This window comes from Choristoneura fumiferana, chromosome Z, assembly GCF_025370935.1.
Source record: "Choristoneura fumiferana chromosome Z, NRCan_CFum_1, whole genome shotgun sequence".
Lineage (NCBI taxonomy): Eukaryota > Metazoa > Arthropoda > Insecta > Lepidoptera > Tortricidae > Choristoneura > Choristoneura fumiferana.
The window spans coordinates 43,460,830-43,476,410 of NC_133472.1; the positions used below are offsets into that span (position 1 = coordinate 43,460,830).

Consider the following 15,581-nt stretch of genomic DNA (forward strand, 5'->3'; position numbering starts at 1 on the left):
ACACGCTCTTGTTTAAGTAATTAATTCGAGCGGGAAATTAATTTTACACGGCTCTTTAGCCATATAGGCGCCTCGCATCTATTCCTCTTAAAGTCTCTACCCATTACACTGTATCCTACCAAGATCGTAATAGCAACGTGTGAGCCAAAATATATTCTTTGTATCGAAAAAAATTAGACTATGCCCACTAGGTACCACGTTTCCCAACCGTGGCCGTCGTGTGTCAAAGGTAGACCTCACTATCTCAGGGCAGTGACGTCATAATAGGGAAACATGGGGGCAATTGGCACAGTTTGATATTTATTGACAGTAAAATAATCAATTACCAACCACAATATTTATGAATTCACTACCTTTTGAGAAGGTTCAGTTGGATGGCATAGATATGCTGAGCGGCAAAAAATCTGGCCCTCAAATGTATGCAGTAATAGGTAATTCTGTATGTAGAGTGGGTCAAATTTTGTGCCACTCAGTGTTATTGGATGCACGTATGGACTGTAAGGTTCCAAAATTAAGAATTGAAGCTCATAATATTCGAACGGGTATTATGTATATGATTTATTTGACCTATACTGTGAGTTCTGTGCAGGGGAAACTTTTTGTGTTGTGATATAGACAAGCGTTTGTTTGTCTTTTTTTTAATGCAAAAGTGACATCTTTAATTTGTTTAAAATAAGTAAAACAATTTTACTTTTTACATTCGTGCTATTTTAAAAGTACCACATATCCCTACTATCCCAACTAACTTTATAAATGCTGTTTGCAAATACCCAATTGCACCAAAGGTATTTCGTGATTTTAAAAGGGTTCAGTACGTTTTTAAACATTGCCCAAACTACTAAAAAGCTTAAAGCAATATTTATTTTGTTTGGTCCAATTGGTCCCATACTCCCCTATTATCTAAATCTAAATCTATATTACGTAAATCTGTTTAAAAAAATATACCTCGTTGAGTTTCTTGCCGGATTCTTCTCAACAGAGGTTTTTCCGAACCGGTGGTAGATTTTTTTTGACATTCATAAGTGCTTGTCTTAGCCTAAATTGAATAAAGATATTTTGACTTTGACTTTGACTACACTTGTGACATTTCACTGCCCTGAGATAACGTGGCAGATTATCAAACAAGTCGTCCACCTACCCACCGTATCTATGTCAACCTCGACACTGGCAGAATCATCAAAAAATTGATGGAGCCACTTTCTCCTAAATTTGAATTGAATTGATTGAGGTCTAGTCATGTATGCACTTGTCATTCCGTCTGACACGTGCCTAATACGGTCATGACACGATACTGTGTAGTGGGCAGAGACCTTTACAGTGATGTGGTGTTGTACCGCGGTGTCACAATGTGAATGGATTAGGGAACCGGACAGGGAGCGGAGCGGAGCGCCGTGCGTCCTAACCATCGAACGCCGCCCGTACGTGTTATACCGTACCGTTGTAACTCTATATAGGTAGTGTCATTCGCGATGACCCGTGATATGTTCTTATTAGTTTATTACAGCGGTTCTTAACCTTTGAGTTAGGAGGGACCATTTGTAAAATTTTCTGTCTTGCCATGGACCACCAACTGTTTGAAGGTAATATACGGTAAAAGTAAAATTGTATTTAAAGGAACGGTTGCTACTGCTACTTGACTGGCGCGTCGTTTTGCCAATTCGTTGTTGATGGCTTAAGAACCACTGGTTTATTACAACGTCATTAATGTCTAATTTTGACAAAATCACGCGTCTTCGTGTATGGCATTAGGTATAATCGCTACGCAATAGTTTGCGCCGTAGAGCCAGGGGTGGCTTTTGAGTTTCGATACTCGAGACTTTTAGTTCGTCTAAGGTCGGCCAAAAGTGCTTTACTATTATATGATAGTTTCTGTATTTAAAATGACCTAACCTGATCAACAAAAAGTTGGAAACCCCCGACATTGTCACTTCAACGTTCAATATCTCAAAAACGGCTGAACCGATTTTAATAAAACATGTCTAAGAACCATCGCTAGAAAACCTGCTTTCAAATAAATAAAACCGCATTCAAATCGGTCCACCCGTTTGAGAGCTAAAGTGCTACAGACACTTCCACGATAACTTCCACGAGTTGTATTGGGATATAGTGCTTGTTCAATTGAACCTGGCCCTATACTACGAAGGACAAAATTCGGATTTCGTATCTCGCCGTCCCGCTAACGCTTATGTCATTTAATAAGAGAGTGAGAAGGACGGTATGATAAGAACTTCAATTTTCGAATTTCGAAGCTTAGCCCCTCCTGACTCATGCTAACCGCCGACTAAAGACCGGCGGCGTGGCGACCGCTTTCACAGTTCATTGCGTGCCAGAAAAGTTAGCGACAAAGTGGTTATCTGTCAGCACACGCGATGTACCATCAGCCAAATATGTGGTCTACCACCCTAAAGTTGATAATCGTTTGCATGTCATAAAACAATAATGCCAATAGACGTGTCTGTCAACTTGAAAGTTCGGCTTTAGCGACATATTCATTTGATAGGAACTTGTTTAAAAATTGATAGACCACTTATTTGGCTGATGGTACAAAGAAAATGGTCGCCTATCACTCCTATCTAATAAAGTATCCGTGATCAGAGAGAAGGACGATTCGTTTTCGACCTAACAGGCCTCCGCATTGGGTCTTCTCTGGCCCTATATTACGAAATGCAAAATTCGAACTTAATATCTTGCCGTCCCGCCGACGCTTCTATTATTTAATACGAGAGTGAGTGGGACGGTACGATTTTCGAATTTCGTAATAGCCCCCCCTGTTCGTTTAGGAAATAACATTGACCCAACTAGCAAAGGTAGTTGAATGCAGAGACTAATTTCTATACAGTAGCGTCGGGGTACTTTGACCCAGTGGACGGTAACTTTGCCCACATCAAAACCTGACATAAAAGGGTCTTAAAAACATTTAAAAGTAATCAATTATTCGTCAGTATGCCTTAATAAAATCTAAATCGAGATGACTTCTATGTCCAAAGTTACCCGCAAAGGGCAAAGTTACCCGACCGGACTTACTGCCTTTTGTCATTGTTAAGACTAATAAGAATTGTCTTAATTTGCAATGCATGCGCTAGGCTAATTTACCATCAAAGCTTGAAACACACAAAGAGCGGTGGCGGGCGGCGCGGCGCGGAGGCGGTACCGGTTGTAATATTCGAGCTAACGTGAAAAAGGGCGCACAGAATACCTTTTTTTTTATTCGACTGGATGGCAAACGAGCAAGTGAGTCTCCTGATGGTAAGAGATCACCACCGCCCATAGACGCCTGCAACACCAGGGGGATTGCAGATGCGTTGCCAACCTAGAGCGATTTTGATCCGCATTAGCGATCCCTTCAAATAGCGAACCTACTGTGTTAAAAATAAAGTTGTGTTAAATACTTGTGATGTATAGATGTCATTTAATAATATTGTAAATCTGTTTAAAAAAAATTACCTCTTTGAGTTTCTTGCCGGATTCTTCTCAACAGAGGTTTTTCCGAACCGGTGGTAGATTTTTCTTGACATTCATATGTGCTTGTTTTAGCCTAAATTGAATAAAGATATTTTGACTTTGACTTTGAGAGCCCTAAGATGGGATACCTCAAGTGCCAGTAATTTCACCGGCTGTCTTACTTTCCACCTAGCGGGAAATAGTGTGCCCTTTTTCACGTTAGCTCGAATATTACAACGGGCACCGCCTCCGCGGCGCGCCGCACCGCTCCGCCTCCGGCGTCAATGTGTTTCTAGCTCAAATCATTAACTAAGTAGATTATTTATCTAAATCGTCGGGTGACATGACGAGCAAAAGACACTAACTGCAAAAAAAATTAAAGAAATATGAACTTTACGATGCTATGCATAAGTTTGATTATCGCTCTTGACTTTAGGTGGCAATTAGTGACTTTTGCTTGTCACCCGACGACTTACAGTTAAAGAAACTGAATCACGTACCAGGGTGGTGCTACTGATGTCATATTGACATTATACATCTGCCAAAGAAATCGTACATAGCCATATTATTGTGTAAAGGTTCCACCCTGATACGCGATTCCCTCGACTGTACAGTCAAGGGCAAAGATATCGACACGGCCAAAGTTGCAAAAACATGTATACGCGGCCTTAATGTTAAGTGCATAAAGTCGTGTATACATATTTTTGCAACTTTGACCGTGTCGATATCTTTGCCCTTGACTGTACCTAAGAAAAATTCATGCTACAGCCATACTCAATCTTTTTTTTTAAGCTGGGCTATGATCTTGGAACCATAATGCGGATTGAGTGTAGCTGTCTTAGAATATTTTAACGATGAGGTCACGTGTCATTTCCTCATGGGAATACACAGGAGGATTCGAAAATGACACGTTAAAATATTCAAGTGTCATTTATTAGATATAAGTTCTCAATTTTTAATACGGTATTTGACTATTTTTATTTTGTTTACAATAAATTAAAGCTTCCCAATGCCTGTTAGCGAGTAGAGAAACATGTTTGAAGCTACCTTTACAAATAACAAAGTTATAAAGGTTTGAAATTCAAGATTAGACAGAGAAAGACATACTTGCTGCAGAGAATAGCATTCGAGAAAGAGACAAGTATATAGATTTATAAATAAATCACTATAAATCCAATTTTCAACCGACTTAAGTTTTCTCTTCGTTAAACACTGTCTGTATATCTATATTTTCAATAATATTTCAGACATGGCAAATTCATGAGTTGTCAAATATCGTATTATTCTAGTAAGGGGTCATTCAAGTATTACGTAAGCACGGAAACGGGGGGGGGGTCTTTGTTTTGCTTATTTTTGATGACATGGGGGCAGGGGGCTATAGATGGTGCTTACGTCAGCAATATTTATTTATTCTTTCTTGTTTTTTTTTTGCAATAACAATAAAGCAACCTGAATAGATTTAAAAATATATACCAATGTTTACGTAAGCATAGGGGAGAGGGGTAGGATTTTGCTGACTCGCTGACAAGGGGGAGGAGGGGGTTAAAAATTACTAAAATTCTGCATATGTAATACTTGAATGACCCTAAACCACGGTCTCTATCCCATACCGTATCAATATATGTGTTAAATATAAACATTCATCATATACTTCACATCTGCAGGAATGAATCAAGCATTGAAAACGACACGCTTCACGTTTTATATGACGTAATCACCCCTTGGTAAATACATCTTGATTTTGCATGCCGGTTTCATGGGTTTGTGTGTTTTGTGCCAACAATTATGTTGATAATGTGACAATTTCGTTTAACAAATGTACAGTCTTTACTATTTGGAATGCAATATTATAATCTACTTTTGCCCTCTTAATCACAAACTAATTACTTTGAATTATTGAATTCCTTGGCTGCTGTCCAATTGCGAATGCCCTAACGGAATATTATTTCGTTCACAACTCGTTTTTCCACTGCCTGACCCTATCACTGATGGACGGGGATGTTTGGAAGTAATAAAGTAGAAAAAGTTTACTTACTCATAAATGGGGTTGATATGATAATGTACTTGTAACCTTTTTTAAGTGGTAGGTACTGAGTTTGTGATTTAGAAAACAAAAGCTGATAATAGAATCGCATTCATATAATGGCGTTGTTTGATAATCCGATACTCTAGAATATTAAAGACTATACCAACCTCATTCCTCTGGATATGGGTTTGTGTTTGCAAATTTCGTAAATGTCTCTTGTAGTACCTAGTTGCCATTGATTTGAAATGCGAGCTTTTTTTTTAAAGGTTTAAATGTGGGCAAAATATTAGTTTGATCGCACTTATACTCCATTTATTTCAACATTTGAAACTTAACGGTAAAGTTTGCACACGTTTTTAAATCATCATCATCATCATCCCAGCCTATATACGTCCCCACTGCTGGGCACAGGCCTCCTCTCAGAACAAGAGGGTTTTTAAATGAAACAATGAAACTATTTAAAATTGTGCTAACTTCTATAATAAAAACATAATAAATGCACATGTAGGTATTTTTAGTCGATTTGTGTTCGAAATACCGAGAAACTTGTGTTGCGGGTTGACCGTTAATTCAAACCTTAAATTAAATGGAGTATAGTGGCCTTAATAATGCCTTTTATTGTCATGTCTTGTTGTTTATTAGACTATCATATTCATATTCATATTATTTTAATTTAGCATTAATATTTTTCAATACACACATACATTCAAATAGTTCACTAGTGGTTCGAATAAAATCCACAGAAACATCTAGTTTATCATAGTTATCTGATCACGAAATGAAATGTTAGATTTAAAAGCGTTTAAAATACTTTTAGACATTTAATCACACAAATTATTGATAGAAACATAAAATAGTAGGCGCTTCGCGATTTTCTTGCATGAATTAATAGTTAAAAAAAATGTTTTCAATAGATAAATTGATAGAAAGATTATTTTGTTTGTCAACAACTAAAAGTCGTCCCTGCAAAGGTTAAATATGATAAAGTTCAAGTTACAAACCCATCTAAACAGACACCATTTATCATCCATTACAGAATACTAATTAATGATACAGATTCGGGAGACGTGAGCAGGACTAACCCTACCGGATTCAGTTGGTTAACCCCATTGATTAAATTAATCTGACGGATAAATGTGATGCCGTCTCTGTTTTGTTCGAATAGATGGAGACGGAACACGTTTATCCGGCAAATAAAATTAATCAATGAGTGGTGAAACAGCCCCTAAGGCTACTAACTATATCGTATCGTACCTTACGGTCACGAGCGTTAATTTGATAACCACTTCGTCAAAAAAAATTTATTGTTGCGGGTATTTTACTTAGTTAATTATGACTGTGAACGATCCATTATCAATTACTAAGGGTGGAGCGTTGGTCATGTTTACGTCTCCTGAATCCGCTTATACAAATTCAAAAAAACTAAAAAAAACTTTAAATAAAAACTGGAAAGACAACGTTAGTATTTAAAATTCATAAACATTTCCTATTGTCTCTCTTGTTTGGAGTTAACCTTTGCAGGGCCGAATTTTTCGTTCAGAACACGCTGTATACTTGTTCTGTTATACAGCCCGATACTAAAAACGAGCAGCACCGGCGACGGCAAGTACAAGTCGCAGTTCGCCGTGTCGGGCGTCGGGCCGAATCCGAAGCTGCGAAGAGGGCCCAAGGATTGCCTGCTACTGTACGTACCACGTCGCTAGTCTCTTGACGGAGTGGTGGTCGATTTAGTATCAGTACAGTCAAGGGCAAAGATATCGACACGGGCAAAGTTGCAAAAATATATACACGACTATGTACAGTCAAGGGCAAAGATATCGACACGGGCAAAGTTGCAAAAATATGTATAAACGGCCTTAATGTTAAGTGCATAAAGTCGTGTCTACATATTTTTGTTACTTTGGCCGTGTCGATATCTTTGCCCTTGACTTTACTTAACATTAAGGCCGTGTATACATATTTTTGCAACTTTGGCCGTGTCGATATCTTTGCCCTTGACTGTACCTTCATGACGTCTTTCTTATACGAGATTTACGGGCGAATATTCGAGCGTTTTGACCGAGCGGTCAAACGTCATTACCGTCCCACGTTTATATAGTACAATGGAAAGACAAGTCACAAAAATTTTAATCACGCTTCGGTGTTGTCTTAAATTTTCATAAAAAAAACAACCCTGGGCATTACCTCTTTTAATAACACCTGCGAAGACTCTAAGCAAGATGGTGGAAGCAATCCGAGCGGACCTTGCACAAGGTCCTACCACCTGCAAAAATGCTACTTACGCGGTATTGCTGTATCACCGACGCCTTGCCTTTTACAGCAATTTCGGAGTCTAGGGTTCGTGGTTGGCAATAGAGAGCCTTGGTGGCCTAGTGATTTGATCTACGTCCCGTCAAGCAGAGGATCGTGGGTTCAAACCCATTTTGCCAAGAAAATCGTCATGAAAGTACACTCTAGCCGTCATCCGATCAAGACCACTAGTCTTCAAATTTGGCACAATCGGTCTTACAGTACGATAACTTGGAGTTAACACTTGACAGATGGGCGTGCCTTCAGTCAATTTTCAACTTTGACGTCATACAAATAAAGCCATTTTTAGTATACTTACCGCTACCCACGTTTACAGATTATGTAAAAACTGTTTTATTTGTATGACGTCAAAGTTGAAAATTGACTGAAGGCACGCCCATCTGTCAAGTGTTAACTCCAAGTTATCGTACTGTACATATCAACGAAACAAGAATCCGTCGAATCAGGAACTAACCGTCAAACGGACCAGTCGATACTAACGCCATCTAGCGATATTTTGTCAAAACACCCTCATTCCCATGGCATAAAGAGCCAGCTTACTTTATTCTCCAACAGCAAAGACGGCATGAACTAATACTAGCTTTATAATTTTAGGGAAGACTACATGGCCTGGAAGGGCCCCAATCCGGAGCTCCGCAAGGGCCAAACGGTGAAGCCGTCGGGGCCCGAGGCGCGGGAGAAGAGCTACTCGCTAGCGCGGGGCCCCTCCGACGCGGCCAAGGGGCCCGGGGGCCTCGCCAAGGGGTCCATGTACCAGAAGATAAACAAGAAGACCGCTAAAATGTGAGTTGAAAATTATCTCTTGACGTCTGCTCGTAAATATATTCATTTTGCAACTTTTGATTTCGCAAAAAATGAAATAAACCCTGAAATATTTACAGTTTTAGAGTTTGCAAAATGAACGGATACACTTATTTTTGCTGAATCTGGACATAATATGACTTTTTATGCTCTATAGCATGGCTGGCCAAACCCAGGCCCGCGGGTCAGAAATTGGCCCACCAAGGCATTTAAATTTGCCCGCCAACGCGTTGATCGACCAGCCGGCTTAGCACGACTAATTTTTGATTTTGTAGTTATCTACCTAACTGATCTGAAAGTGGTGCCCTAGCGCCGCCTCAGATTAATAAAAAATTGCCCACCTAGAAAATATATTGGCCCAGCCTTGCTCTGTAGTGAATTAAAGTAAAATTTCTTCTAAGATCAAGGCAATCAATTTTTTTTAATAATTCGTTTTTTTTTATTAATAAATTAACAAAATAATTCATCATCATCATCATCGGCATATCTTAGTCCACTGCTGGACATAGGCCTCTCCAGTTGCACGCCACTGAGCACGATCCTCGGCCAGTCTCATCCAGTTCCTGCCAGCTAACCTGCGAAGATCATCGCTCCACCTAGTCTGAGGGCGTCCTGCGCCACGCTTGCCAAACAAAATAATTAATAAGTTGATATATACTACGTCGCAAAAAGTAGTAGATTTAATTTTATTTTCCATATTTATTTTTAAAAACTACATATTACAAAATATTTTTGTTTTTGTTTGTTTCAGTGTCGCTTAGAAAAATCGGAGAAATCAAGTATTAGAATTAAGCATTGTCCAGGTGTTGTAAATAAGTTTCGCGACTTCTCGTTTGTAAGTTTAACAATGATCTCAATTAAGTGTAAGTGTGTTCTGAAGACGAAACGGAATAGGGTATTTGACACCTAACAGTTGACACACTGTTTATGTTACGTTTCCACCAGAGATGCGCGAGGAATTTTGCTTCTGGTGAACCCATAGAAACGCTTTATTTATCTCTCGCTCAGCGCAGCTCTAGTGGAAACAATTGAGCGAAGCGAGGATAGGTAAGTGAGATATTGCTAACGGTTCATGACAAACCCATCCCTGGCAATGCATCCTCGTACATCTCTGGTGGAAACACAGCCTTAGGAAGTAGTTTTAATATCAGAGTTATGTAGTCAACTATACCCTATTAGATACCTAAAGATACATGGTCATACAAAATTAATCCAGAATATTTCGTCTATACTTCATTTAATTTAAGGTTTGAATTAACGGTCTCGGTATTTCGAACACAAATGGACTAAAAATACCTACATGTTTTGAGAGGCCATAAGTCAACACTAGACCACCACGGCTTTTTCACGCTCACTGAAACATTCGGGATTAATTTTGTTATATCTTGTAGAGGTATTCGTCCATTATGGTTATAAAATTAGTTTTCATATTTATTGCGTTGAGCTAGTATTAATATAACCTCCATTACTATACTTGCTCAATGTAATGGACGCCGCTACGAACACTGTCAGTTGTAGGTACTCATACAAACTTCCTATTGGTGCACTTTCATAGAATATGTGCAGAAGCGGCAAACTTTAGTTAATCAAGGCGCGTCTCGTTATACGAGAGGTGGTGAAGCAATTCGATTAGTGAATTGTATCAGCGTCGCTCCGCTTCTATGGAAGTGTGGCCGTTTTATGAAATAGGGTATTTGACACCACGTATCATGTGACGTACTTTTTATGAGCTGTCAAACTGCTGTCAAACTTTTTTCCATTTGACAACTGTGAATTGACAAGATTTCATTTTTTGAACACCTGTAAATTACTACAGGAATCGAAAGAGTTTTGCCTCCTGAACATGGGAAAATATTTATTATAATTTATTTCTCCATATTTAAAAAAAAAAAAAAACTGATTTTGCCAACACTACCACAGAATAGATATGATTCCTTTGCCTTTTTCACCAGAAAAAGGAGCTCTCATAATTTTGACAACTTCTACGTCAGATTTACGTGATCTTTTTTTAATAGAGACTAGACAAAAGTAATGGATCTATTGTGTGGTAGTTTTGGAGTTATGCCCTTTTAGAATAAGCACATCTTAAAAAAATTGAAATAAATTAATTAATAATCGTAGCGAAATTTTAAAAATATCAGCGTCATTCTCTTTCCAACCAGAATACAGAGAACTAATCAAATTATAGTCTTAGAAATGTGAAATCTTGTCAATTGTGATGTCACTTATATTTTGGCAACTCGGTTGAGTATTTATTTGTTTCAAAGAAAATAAAAGCAGATTTTACGGTGCCGTTAATTTAAAATTATAGTGTTATTGCTATAATTTGTTTTTATTAGTGCTTCCTATAAGAAATATTGTCCAGTGGTGTCAATTATTCTATTAACAGTTTAAGTGATTTCGTGTCTTTAATGAAATGTGCAATAATTATTTCAAGTTTATTTTAATAAAGTAGTTCGCCGTTCTAAACCAAATAATCGAGAAAATGCTCCAGCAAATCGTGTATGACTATGAGGGCCTACGCTAGATGGCGCGGGTGCTGTCCGTATACTACGAAATGCAAAAAGCGAACTTCGTATCTTGCCGTCCCGCTGACGCTTATCTTATTTAATACGAGATCGAGAGGGACGGAACGACACGAACTTTGATTTTCGAATTTCGTAGTAGCCCCGCAGGTACAATCCTGCGCACGCGACGCGCGCAGTTAGCGCTGCTCACACTATTGTTCAACAGGCGGCCGGTCAGCTAGCGTCGGCCCTTAAAAGGTAGTAAACTTTGCTAAGTACGATTTTTTTTCAAAGTTGACGTAAAAGTATAAAAAAAGTATGTTATTCTATTAAAAGATTGCTAGCGCCAAAATGGGGACTGTATCATTAATGTAATGTAGGCTATTTGACACCACCGATCAACTGACACATTTTACTGAATCCTTCGTTATCTGTTAAAGTTGTCAAATAACCTATTGCAAAATAAAGCACTTGTACAGGAGATGGCAACGCTCTCTGCCAAAATTACAGATATTACCGGAAATATACTGAAAATAATGTAGAGTAGTGTACAATCGAGTTCATAAACTTGTGAACAAAAATAGGATCAAAACTATCTGAACACGACTCTATTGTTAATGGCGTAGAAGCGTGTTCAGATATTATTGATCAATTTTTGAACTAAAACTTATTAACTAATGAAATTTTTATTTGGTCTCGTATACACATCGGGAACTTGATCATTTGTTCTGCCCACTGGACTGCAAAACGTGATTTCACCAAACAAAACGTGGCAACAGAGAAACCAACAAAACGAAGTTTCCAAAGAACCTAATGAACCTTTTGTTTTTTCACGTTCCTTGAATAAAAGTGAGACGTTTGTGTTAGGGCTGGTTTTGCAAGAGAGGTCACGGCTCATTAGAGCAGTGGCTCTTAGCCAGTGTTCCGCGGACCACTGGTGGTCCCTGGACACGCCCAAAGTGGTCCGTGAAGCCATCGGAAAACAAAAGAATTCCTTATTATTTTTTGTCAAAAGTGTTTTTTCCCAACTATGAGTGGTTAGTGGCAGGGCATTGCATTAGAGCCACCCGGCACCCGACCAGCAACGCCTCGACTTTCGGCGTCCACTCGTCGACAGGTGGTCCACGGGTGGACGCCGCGTTGACGAGTGGCCTCGCGTGGTCCACGAATGAGGGCTATCGCGAATGAATTCGCCGCTAGAGGCGCTAGTGTAGCGTGAGGTCTCCGAAATGTCAAATCTCATAGTTTTTGGGTGAGCTACGCGGGTTTATTTATAATTAGAATAATTTTGTGAATATTTTGCAATATCTGAAATTAATTATGGCAAATATGCGTTCCGGGGCAATGAATGTCTGTGTTTTGAGACAGTTTTGTCTTTCGGAAACCTTTGTCCTCCCTTTTTTCCGAACAAAACGGGGACTTTGCAACACTGTGGCATGCTCGATATTTTTATGCTACGGTTTAAAGGTGTATTAAATATGATTTTAATCTAAACTTTGTATTCACGCCCATAATAACAGACTTTGAAAGCCATACTTAAAAACCTCACGCAACAGTGCGCCATCTAGTGAGACAAAAAACGATAGCCCTCATTTCCTAGTAGTCAGTATGGCGGCGAGCAGCGGGCTGTCACCGAGTGGTCCACTCGCCGCACGCGCGTGGCAACCTCGCGAGTAACGCTACGGATTTGATGTGGGTCTACATTAATTCGCATAAATTAATTGTCCTAATTGAAATGGGCATAACGTTATTTCGCATAATTATTAATTCGCATAACTGAATACGCATAATGTAAATGTGCATAATGTGGATTGGCATAACGGTAAGTTAGCATAACATTACTTTGCATAAGTATAAAAGAGTATAAACATAAAATGATTATTTTAATGAAATTGTAAATTTTATTTGTCAAACTATAATAAAGTGTTACATTATTACTAAAAGTTATTAACTCAATTTAATTACATCTGAGAAGTAAACTACTATGTGAAAATATATATTATTGGGCTATTATAAAAAACTACCTAACATCAAACCTTACCGATTCGGTTTTGCCCTGAACAAGCTAATTCACTCGCTTTTAATAGAATTATGCGTAGGTATTCATTTTATAACAGTTTAAGCTATAGTTAATAATGTTATCCATATTTAAATTATGCGGATTCATTATTATGCTAAATAAGTGTTATGCTTCTTTATAATTATGCAAATTCGGTGTTATGCACAGTTATATTATACCAAATCTGTTATGCGAATTCATATTAGGACAATTAATGTTGTGCGAAATAAGGGGCACGCAGTTGATGTAGTGAGTGCATACCGAGGCGAGGCGGTGCTGGTCGAGTGCCTGGTGGCTGTAATGAGCTGTGACCTCTTTGTTCACGTATTCAGCACCGGCAATGTGCAGGTAGGCTATATACTCTTATGTGTACTATTGTCAAATGCAAAGTGTGAATATTGACGTAAGTTTTTTTTTTAATTAATTAAACAGTAAGGTAACTGCGTGATACTTCATCTTTTAAATTGAATTTTCGCTGATCGCAAAATGTGAGCAAAATCTATTGAAATGACGTATGACAATTATAACAATCCTAGCACTTCAATGAATTTTGCTCGCATTTTACGAACTCTTGGATTTATCACCGATTAAATATCATCAGGTACTTATAAGTTAAGAGTTTAAGAGTCTCCTGTTATAAGTGCTTTATCAGGGTACCCCCTTATTTTGCATAACATTAATTGTCATAATACGAATTCGCATAACAGATTTGGCATAACATTGACCTGGCATAATAATAAAAAAGCATCAGTAAATCTTATTTAGCAAAATAATGTAAATAATGAATCCGTATAATAGAAATATGCATAACATTTTTAACAATAACTTTAATTGTCATGAAATGAATTCGCATAATTTTATCAAGTGAGCTGATCAGACGGGTCAGAGCAAATTGATTTGGTTAGGTTTTGGTTGTTCAGTATTCAAATATTTTCATTGTAGGTAATGCACTTTTCAGATCTATTAATTAATTTATACTTTTCAATTTAAGTAAGTATGCTTTTTAATACTTTTGCAAATTAACGCTTATATTTATGCCAACTCATTGTTATGCGAATGTACATTATGCGTATTAACATTATGGGTTCAGTTATACGAATTAGTAATTATGCGAATTAATATACAGCCGCTTTATTATTTAATCAAAAATAAACCTACATATAATCACGTAGCTTATCATTGTTATCAACCGTTTTGGCTTTGGTAGCAGTTAACTAGGCGAATAAACTATCAAATACATAATCAAAAGACCTCCGCCCTACCAATTTAGGGCGGTGCTATATTTTTTGGGAGTTTATATTAAATTTAATTAGGTATTTGATGTGCGTGTAATGTTAATATTAAATGTGTATAAAGACTTAGCTCGTGACCTTTAACCGACACCGTTTTTGACAATCTGAGAGCATTGGATAGATATTATCGTCCACGTTCGGCCCCAGTGACACAACGTCTGTGACTTTTTAGTTCTTACTCCTATGCCAGTGACACGTATTTGTGACTGCTGCGGGATGCGCGCTATGCATAGCGTAAGATTTTACGTTTATCTCACTAAACTGGTACGATATAGTTTGTAACGGTTTAGAGGCTACTGTTAGCCTTAACTAACTGAATGTGGTAGGATTGGTCCTGCGGGGCTACTAAGAAATTCGAAAATCGAAGTTCGTGTCGTTCCGTCCCTCTGACGCTTATAGGTACTATTTAATACAAGAGTGAGAGGGACGGTACGATACGAACTTCGATTTTCGAACTTTCGGAGTAGACCCTCTGCCTGCCCACACTGTAGCCACATAACATCCATTTTCTGTTTAGTCATTTATTCCCTTTTTTTGCGCTGCTTTCTAAACGACTTATTCAGTGTCGGATAAAGGTCAAAAGTGGTCCGGCATTAAGCCTTCTTTAACGCATTCTCTGCCGGAACCCGTCAACGCCTATGTGCGTCCAACTAACTCTGTCTCTGTCTTCTGTTGATTTAAATATTACGACAGATCTCCGGCAGTGAAAGCTTTAAGTCCTGTACCACTACCATGAGTTTACAGTGACCGTACTCGATAGCGACGGCGTAAATTATTTGTAGAGGCGCTGTACAATTCTCCATACAAATAATTTACGCCGTCGCTATCGAGTACGGTCACTGTAAACTCATGGTAGTGGTACTGAATACCAACCCAATGCGTTGATAGCTGTATATGTTAACAGTTGCCAAAATGGGGAAATTAAAACGCTTTCTTAACCATCAGAATACTATAGAAACGCCATCATCTAAAGTGACGAAAACGTTAAAAATCCGGGCCTAAGTTTAGCCCGCATTATTGCTCTAGCAGTCCTGGATTTGTCAATAGGCCGTATAGGCCGCGGCGTAGGGGCGGCAGCGGCCTAGGGGCGGCAGATTTCGAGAAAATTATTATTTTAGAAAGTTACATAGGGCGGCGGATATAAA

The 15,581-nt window shown here is 38.4% G+C and overlaps 1 protein-coding gene across 5 annotated transcripts in view; it reads left to right on the forward strand.

The window, feature by feature from the left end:
- The window catches only part of LOC141437679 (uncharacterized), a 35,224-nt gene extending 23,047 nt beyond the window's left edge, over nucleotides 1–12,177 (forward strand). For 2 of the 5 annotated variants that reach the window (XM_074101135.1, XM_074101165.1), the window contains exons 9-13: nucleotides 1,362–1,418; nucleotides 5,106–5,165; nucleotides 7,038–7,151; nucleotides 8,372–8,560; nucleotides 9,330–12,177. In XM_074101135.1, the coding sequence (XP_073957236.1) occupies nucleotides 1,362–1,418; nucleotides 5,106–5,165; nucleotides 7,038–7,151; nucleotides 8,372–8,560; nucleotides 9,330–9,339 (430 nt within the window). In that variant the 3' untranslated portion in view covers nucleotides 9,340–12,177. Of the gene's footprint in view, nucleotides 1–1,361; nucleotides 1,419–5,105; nucleotides 5,166–7,037; nucleotides 7,152–8,371; nucleotides 8,565–9,329 lie in introns of those variants that run through there. The other 3 variants (XM_074101143.1, XM_074101150.1, XM_074101157.1) reach the window with 3 other exon arrangements.
- The last annotated feature ends 3,404 nt before the right edge of the window (nucleotides 12,178–15,581 follow it).